Source organism: Phalaenopsis equestris, unplaced genomic scaffold (assembly GCF_001263595.1).
Source record: "Phalaenopsis equestris unplaced genomic scaffold, ASM126359v1 Scaffold000846, whole genome shotgun sequence".
Lineage (NCBI taxonomy): Eukaryota > Viridiplantae > Streptophyta > Magnoliopsida > Asparagales > Orchidaceae > Phalaenopsis > Phalaenopsis equestris.
The window spans coordinates 178,610-187,920 of record NW_018165286.1 but is presented as its reverse complement, the minus strand read 5'-3'; the positions used below and the strand labels follow the sequence as shown (position 1 = coordinate 187,920).

The window sequence follows — 9,311 nt, the reverse complement described above, 5'->3', positions numbered from 1 at the left end:
TTAAATCTTGCCCCAATCTTTAACATCTTATGGTTGCGTGATTAGGGTTGTCAAAACTACTTTTTGTTTGTGAACAACTCGTGTTCGACTCACTAAGAAAATGAGTAGAACACGAACCACTTTTTTGAGCTCGAAATATAAACGAGCCGAACAAGAGCTGTGCCTTGGCTCGCTCGTGTTTGACTTGTTTACACCTCTATCCAGAAGAACATCAAAAACATAATGCAAGCAAATAAGACCCAATCAATCTTGAGGACAAAACCAAGCTCGTCCTAGCGATCTCACAGGGAGCCTATGGTAGGTGATGGAGAGGCGTGCTCAACCGCCTTATCCGCACGAAGCAATAATGGGTTTGCCTCCGATTGTTTGACTAAACCATGAAAACCCCTTGTAGGAAGAATCTTTGAGAAACGAAGACTCTTCCATGTAGGGATTTTGACAACCTAAGGAATGAAGGAATGAGCATCTTAATTCTCTAGATCGATAGACTTCGCCTATTCCATCAATAGGGCAAAGCTGCCAAAATAATCGCGAGATTGTTGCAATCTTGATCGCATGGAGTTTTGGAGCTAAAACTACGTAGGTTCGTTCACAGATTCGAAAGGGGATCACAAAAGCTCCTAACCCGTGGGGCCTCCTCTAGCATAAAAGGCTAGCCTAATTCTTCTTAACACAACACCTAGGGGCCTGTTAGATGGAAATGCACTGAGTTAGAGAGGCTATACCTTTGTGACATTTGAAGGCGTCCTCATCGCTTGCTTCACGTAGTCGATGTCTGGACCACGCGTCAACATATCTCACAAGACATGCATCGAATCAAGCAAACGAACGAATGAAGGCAGGAGGTATACAAGTATCTTTGATAAATGATTATCACATGCAAAAATATTACTAATACATTCCTTTTCCAAAGGGATCAGACGCTTGTGAGGGCTTGGACAACCATAAGGGTCGTCGGGCTTTAGCTGTGAGGGAAAGGAGGCCGACGAAGGAAGGCATTGAGGTCGGACGTCGCCGACGAGTTGCGTTTTGGCAGCTCAGGTTGCAAGTTGCAAGGGAGAAGCGATGCAGGTATGGCCTCACTCCAAACAGAGAAAGGGGGCTGCCCCTGTGTGAGAGGAATCCAACCAAAAAGAGAGTTGGCTAGCAACAGACTCGCCTACGGGAGGTAGCCAATAACGGGAGTGTGCATGCATGCAAAAAAAATCGGAAAGGGGCTGGCTAGGGCATCGCCAAATTTAGAGAGGGAGAGCCTTCGGGCTGCTCACCAGTGGGGAGCACCTTCAGGCCAACTATCTCGGGCCAAGAGGAGGCGACATGATTGTTGGTGAGGAGAAGCACCAGTGTAAGAGGAGGACACGGTCGAGAGGGAGGCGTGATTGAGTTTCGTCCATCTAGGGCTTGCACGACTTGTGTGAAAATGAAAGAGCTCTCTGATGTTTGTCAGCGGTGGAGCAGGGAGTCGACGAGGGTGGCGATCATTGGACTGAGAGGGGGCGACGGGATCGAGTGGTGGCTCAACTTCACGTGTAAGGCAGGAGGGGCGAGCGACCGTGCGAGGGAGAGGGAGTTCAACGTTGTAGGTAGGCCCATCGACAGCTGGTAGTTAGCCGGCGAGGAGTACCAACCAGCAAACTCGAGCGAGGGATAGGCGTGTGGCGCGAGGAACCAGGGTGTTTGCTAGAGCATTAGGGAAAAGAATTTGAAAAGGGGGGCTGGTTTGAGTTTGTTTTTTTTGGGTTTTTATTCGTTTTTTTAAAATTTTCACACATTTTTTTAGTTGAATCATCTCGATCTATCCTCCATAGGTATAAAATCGACATTTCAAACACGTTTGCACGGTCTGTTTTTTGTCATCCGAGGTCGTTTGGACGAATTTGTCGATTACCAGGGCAATTCGACACGTGTCACTCCAATTGTGATCCGTCGGTCCGATGGAAGTTATTTGTCTGTCAAATGCCGACCGATCTTTGCCTAAACGACAATCAAAATCTAGCAGAACGAGTCTGGTCGCCTGCTCTTCAATATTGCATCAAAGAGTCTTAAATGAATGTCTTGCAGTACGAGCAAATGCATCAAGCAAGTTTCCAATAGTGTTTGAGCGAGCATCTAACACTCGCGACATAAAAAAATAATGCTAACACCTACTGCTTTTTGTATGTTTCCGAAGGCTTTATTTATGTAGAGTGTCCATAATTTGCCTTTCTTCGGATTGATTTCTTCTTCTATCAGTTCTTTGAAAAAATTGACTAAAAGGTTGGCGACAACTTGGGCTTTGACAGTCATTCTAGGCATATAAATAAAGTCAAATTTGCTTAGCTCTATTGACCATTTAAGCAGCTTTCTCGAATGATTGAGCTTGGATAATACCAATCTCAAAGGGTGGTCAGTGATAATATGCATTGTATGAGCTTGAAATTAAGGGCGTAAATTCCCTATTGAAATGATCAAAGCCAACACAAGCTCTTCAGTTATCATGTGTCTTCATTCAGTTCCTTGGAGTACTTTGCTCTTACAATAGTCTAGAGACTATTTTTTTATTCTCCTCGTAAATGAGTATCGAGCAGACAACCACTTTTTCGACTCTCAGGTAGATGAATAACTCTTCTCCCGACTTAGAGCTTTGAAATAAAGGAGGCGATAATAATAGTTTTTTCTGCTGTATGATCTTATTCTTCTGTCTAAGCAAAACAACTAGAATTCTTCATGGTTTATAGAACGGAGAATATCAGTCCCAGACTTCTATATGAATCTATTGAGGGCGACTATTCATCCGATCAAGATTTGTATTTCTTTGAGATTTTTAGGGGGCGACATGTTCAATATAGCTTGGACCTTCTCCAGAATTGACTTGATTCTTTCTGGTGTGATTAAGAATTCGAGAAAATTTTTTGAGCTTGCTCAAAGGTACACTAGAGCGTTGAGTTTTAATTTAAATTTCTTAAGAGTAATGAGTTTTTTTATTATGTTATATGTGTTATTCTGATGATTTACTTTTTGATGAGGGGATCATCAATATTGATTTCAACATTTTTTCCTATTTGATTTTTCAAAATTATATTCATCATCCTTTGATAGGTTGCACCAGTATTTTTTTGGTTGATGGGCATTGCATTATAACAATATACATATTCTTTAGTGACAAATGCTATTTTTGAGCATCATCAGCATGCATCTTGATTGATGGTATCCCAAAAATGTGTCCAAAAAATTCATGACGAAATATCCCACTGCTGAGTTGACCATCATCTCAATTTGTGGTATAAGATGATTGTCTTTTGGGCACGTGATAATTAAGTTGGAGAAGTCAGCACCCATCCTCCACTTGTTGTTGGTTTTAAGCACAATCACAATATTTGTGGGACTGTCGGGATACTGTACCTCTCAAATGAAGCCTGTATCTAATAACTTAGCAACCTCTTGCCAAATAAGCTGGATCTGGGTGTTAACCATGGGTCTCATCTTTTGCTTGAAGAGCTTGGCTCTCGGCCTTACGTTCAGTCGGTGGCTGGAAAAGTCAATGTCGACTCCGGACATTTCGCCAGAAGTACATGTGAACACGTCGAGATGACCTCTCAAGGTGGCGATCAAATTGTCTTGATGACTTCTGCTGAAATCGATGCTGAACAAGAATTTTCTGTCAACTTCTTCTTTAAACACATATATTGGGTTTGACACTTCAGTGGCCTTCATGGCCACTGCTTTTATTGTTGTCAAGTTGTTACAGATCTTCCTATGCATTCTCCATAACTCGTAAGTAATTGGTTTAGGATGAGATTAGACCACCTTGAAGAGTGACTACTTATCCTTCAACCAAAAAAATTACAACGGTATGATGGTGGATGTCACTGCTTTGACAGTGCTCAATACCATTCTGCCAAAAATGACAATTACATGCTAAGAGCTTCCATGGCAATGAACTCAACTAGAACTATCAAAACGGCTTGTTCATGAACAGTTTGTGTTTAGCTCGTTAAGTAGTTTGTGTTCGATTCATTCACTAACTAAACAAACTGAACACAAACAATATTTTTACGCTTGATATATAAACGAGTTGAACACAAACAATGATATTTTTTAACAAGCCGAACAAGAGCCGATCCTGGGCTCCCTCAAAACTCAGCTCGTTTACACACCTAACTTCAAATGATGCCATAAATTGGCGTTCTCCTCCCCTTCACGTCACGCGCAAGGTGATTATTCCACATGTTTCTTTTCAATCACGAGAGAACCTGTATGGTGGTAGCAAGATGATTAGATTCTATGCCCATTTTTTCAAGTACTTTTTTGAACAAGATATTAATGGAGCTTCCCGTGTCGATCATGATACTCATGATTTGGTAATCCGCAATCACTATGGTGACCACTAACACATCTTTGAAAGGGTTCCCTCCTGCTGCCAGATTGATATATGTGGAAGTGATGGGAGGATGAATTGTTGTCGCACACTTAACCAGGGTAGTGGAGTGAACCTGTCCAATCTTCAGTCGCTTCAAATTGGACCTTCACATAACTTCATGTCTGTCTCCTCTGAAGATCGCCAGTACGATGCCAACGACATGTACTAGTTTTGCTAGAGTGGACTCGTTATTGATGTCCTCCATGGGCACCTTTCCCTGCCTTCAAGTTTTTCGCTTGTGGAGCCACTAACTTCTTCAAATTTCTCACCTTTATTAGTTCTTCGATGAGGTTGCAGAGGTGTCAGCATTATTCCACATCAATGTCGTGGCCCTATTATGCACAATATCAGTTGGGTTCACACACATAATCCCACCTTCATGGAAAATGATTTTTTAAAGAAGACTTTAATCTCGATGACCTTGACGATCTCGACCATTGATACCCCCAAGGTAGTGCCATCACAAGAGGGAACTGAGGCAGCTCCTGTCTACTCTCAGGCCTTCTTTTGACCAATCTTTTGTTTGTATTTTATCGCTCTTGTTAGTGGAAGCATTTGTCAAAAGGGTTTCAAAAGTTCTTCCTGCCAAAGCAATGCCTTGGGCTCTCATGCTCTCAACGGGACAAATTTTAAAACTTCCCTTTGGGCTCATGTGTTATGGAGGAGCCTTGCTAGAAATTGTATTCCTCAACAGAAATATGATGATTTGTGAGCTCTAAGAACTCGACCAAAGTTTTTGGCTTTTGTAAGCAAATTGCTTACCTGAATGGACCTTTGTGCGGGCCTTAAGCCAAGGCTACATGAGCAACAATAGGTTCCATGTCTCAAACATCCAAAATCTCTCATGTGATGAAGCTTTTGAGATTGTGTGGTTTTGACAGATCTTCGAGAGAGCTTTAGAATTCTTTGGTGGTTTTCACGTGCTAGCAAATTATGTTATGAACATGTGAACTCTCTGAAGGAGATGATGACTTCCGCAGGTAGTTTTTTGAACTAGCGCAAGGCCGATTCTTTCGATGTTATGAAAGCAAACAACATCTATGACATCATTTATTCTTAACATATATACAACTGACTCGAAGGAAGATACATGGTCAGTAGGATTTGACTTTCTTTTATAATATTTAAAAGAAGGAAACTTAAATTTCCTTGGTACCCGAACTCCCACAATCTTTTTTGAGAACATGCTTCCAATTGTCCTTTTCTTCTTCTTCTCCTTTCGACTCCCTCGTCTGAGTATTCAGAAGGTTCATGCTTCGGGATGTAGGCTTCATCCCTTCCTTCTTCTAGCATTAGACCCAGGGTTCGTCTAGGACATGCCCTTGGCCCTTGGCCCTTGGTAGATCTTGCTAAGAGACTCTCTTGCCTTGGTGGTTTATGCCTTGATGTCCCCCGTTTATGTACCACCGACCTTGATAATATTGCTTGTGCCTTGCGCTGATCATTTGAACGAGATCTGGAAGCTTCTTGCCTTGAACTTTATTAGCTTTTAGGACCCGTTCCCTCAGCTCGTTGATCTGTTATGTCACAAACACTTTGACATAATTCATTGTTTTTCTTTGATACACTTTATGCTGGAAGGATCCTCTTGCAGTGTTTGCATATAAAGTTCACGCTCTTCGCACCTTTCAGGATGTTAAATCATGTTTAAGATACAAGATCCCTTATTATTTGCGAGTTCATACAACCTGATAATGATCATGTCTTTAAGAGGTAGGTGTAAAAAAATATGATGGAAGAATCCTTGCTTTTCTCATAATAAGAGAAAGAGGGAGAGTGTGAGAGTAAAACCCTTTTGGAAGTCTTGTAAATGGAGTCCCCTTTAATAAGAACATCTCTTGCCTTCTTTTATACATGAGAGAAATGAAATATAAAGTTACATTCTATACGGTACGGTGCCTTTCCACGTTGTTTTTCTGAAAAAATCAAGGTGCAGGTGTCAAGTGGTGCTATAAGGATTGATACATGCTTTTGTGTGTAATGATGGTCTTCTTTGGTGGGCTCACTTCGACCACTTCAGTAGGTGGGCTCAATTCGACCACTTTGACGTGTGGGCTCTGTTCGACCACTTCAACAAGTGGCTCATTTCGACCACTACAGTAGGTGGGCTTAGCTTGAGAATAACTTGACCTTTGGTGTTGGTCTTTGGGACCCTTAATGTTCTTTATGATGTATCCCTGAAAAAGTTTTCTTAGTGTGTATGATCATATTTGGGTATATAACTGTAGATGTTTTTTTTATTTATTAAAATTTAATATTTTGAATGCTATATATGTAAATAATGAGGTTTGGGTGTGGAATATGTAAATTATTATGTTTTGTATGTTATGCCAGAGTGTTTGGTAGCATCATTTTAGCAGGATTTACGTCGAGATTTTACGGATATCCAACCAAATGCGAAAATAGCGTATCAAAATTTATCGCTCTGTTGAATCCAATTTTCTATTTGTTCCATCTTTTGTTCGATCTTAACTGAGCCAAAAACTATTCCGGATTTAAGAGCAGCTGGATTAGATAAATTCGAATTTAGCGGATTTACTAAATCCTATTTAACTTCAATTTTGCTTGCAGCCGAACACCCACTAAATCTCTCTTCAATTTTTACATACTGCCTTACCTATTCATAAAAAAATTTATTCACATTTAAAATTTAAAATAGTGATATTTTTATGCTACATGAAAGATTTGAATGGTAAAAATATAAAAAAATAAAATTTAGGTGTCAGCTATGTAAATACTTAGTCTTGGGTGGTACTTATGTAAATGCAGCTTCTTGTTGCTATATATTGATTACTTGTTTTGCTTCCAGATATGTGAATGGATGAGAACTCAACCAGACATAAAGCTACTTCCCGGCGACTACGCCGTGCACTTAGACCTAATTTCCAAGGTCCGAGGTATCAGCAGCTCCGAGAAGTTCTTCGAAGATCTTCCCGATCGAATGAAAGCGCAATCCACCTGCACAGCCCTCCTCCATGTTTACGCGCAGAACAAACTGTCGATCAAGGCAGAACAGCTCATGAAAGAGATGAAATCTCATGGTTTCCTCACCTGCTGCTTACCTTACAACCACATGTTAACTCTCTACGTCTCCACCGGCGAGCTCGATAAAGTACCAGAAATAATCAAGGAGCTGAAGAAGAACACCACACCGAATGAATTCACTTATAATCTATGGTTGAGTACGTGCGCTGATAAAGTCGATGTGTGGCGCAGAAGCCGCCATTGTCGATATGGCTAGGTACAAAGTGGCTGGAGATTGCATCACATTCAGCATTCTGGCCAACATTTACATCAAAGCAGGTCGTGCGATGAAGGCGAGAGAGGCATTGGAGAAGATGGAGAGGAGGATTTCGAGAAAACATCGAGCCTCTTTCTGTTCCCTGGTAAGCTTGTACGCCGCTCTCTCCGATCGAGAGAATCTACGAAGAATATGGAGTAGAATGAAATCCATGTTTCGAAAGATGAGCGATGAAGAGTACAGATGCGTTCTCGTCTCGCTCCTGAAGTTAGATCTTGTTGATGAGGCCGAAGCTATCTATGGCGAGTGGGAGTCTGTTTCAGGAACTCGAGATTCGAGAGTCTCGAATGTTCTTCTTGCGTACTACACGAAGAACGATATGAAGAAGGCGGAGAACTTCCATGAGCGCGCACAGAAGGCCGGGATCGTACCGAGTTATACGACTTGGGAGAATCTGGCATTAGGGTTTCTTCACTTGAAGAAGATGGATGAGGTTTTGCGCTGTTTGAAGGAAGCTTTCTCCTGCGTGAAGAAATGGGAGCCTAACGCTGGGCTTGTGAGGGAGGTGCAGAAAGGATTTGAAAATGGTGGTGATTCAGAAGGAGCGGAGAGGTTCTTAGTGCTGCTTCGTGATGCTGGATATGTTGAGACTGAGATTTACAACGCTTTGCTGCGCACATATGCGAATGCGAGGAAGATGCCTCTGATAGTTGAAGAACGCATGAGAGCGGATGGTTTGGAGATGGACGAGGAGAGCAAGAGATTGATTAGGTTGACCAGAAAATTCTGCGTTGGAAGTGCTGAGAGCTTGATTTCATTATGAGGTATTTATTTTCCTCTTTATTTTATGAAAAAATATTAGGTGCCGACAACATGGGTGCGGATTTAGTGATATTGTGGTGCAATACCATCAATCTACGTGTGCGAATCTTACACGTAATATTAGAAAAGAAAAATCTTTATGCACATCATATAATTTACCCCAGCGATATGGTACATGAGTGATTTTTCCAATTACATATTGTACACCAAAGTTATATATATATATATATATGATATATTGTAAAAGAATGCCCGAAAGCTATGATACGAGCCTCCAACCACCATCAGGTGCCTAACCACTCGATCCCGCGCTGCAAGGCAGATGCACTTAGGCGGGCTCAAACCCGTGACCCTAGGGATTTAAAACTGACTTTGCATATGCCAACCAAATATTCTAATAACTCCCCACATTAGTAATTATTACTCTCGACATCCCAAATCTTCTAAAAATATTTTCCTTTAAAAATTTTGCGACATTTCGAGCATCACAATGAGATAAAACAACCGCTTCTGTCCACCTTTAAACATAGTATAAATGGTTCCATAAAGTTTAATCCACAAATATAAATTAAAGAACATTTCATTTCTTATAGAAATATTGTTTACTCGCTGACATCGATCACATGTTTCTATATAAGTATTAACATCTCTAAATATTGCATGCCAATAAAATCCAGATTGTAAAATCTTATATGCAGTTTTATTAATTTCAAATTGTCCCCCAAAATCAAAATCATGATATTTTTTGAATAATTTGTTGAGTTTCTTCCATACGTACACGTCTTCTAATATTTTGGTCCTTATATTGTTTATATAAATATGAGTCATCCTAGAAGTAAGATTTTACAT

At 40.9% G+C, this 9,311-nt stretch overlaps 1 protein-coding gene across 1 annotated transcript in view; it reads left to right on the top strand.

Moving 5' to 3' along the window:
• Window positions 1-8,602, top strand: part of LOC110031818 (pentatricopeptide repeat-containing protein At4g02820, mitochondrial-like) — a 29,693-nt gene extending 21,091 nt beyond the window's left edge. The window contains 2 exon segments of the mRNA XM_020735225.1: window positions 7,209-7,597; window positions 7,599-8,602. Of these exon segments, the coding sequence (XP_020590884.1) occupies window positions 7,209-7,597; window positions 7,599-8,463 (1,254 nt within the window). The 3' untranslated portion in view covers window positions 8,464-8,602.
• Window positions 8,603-9,311: the final 709 nt, after the last annotated feature.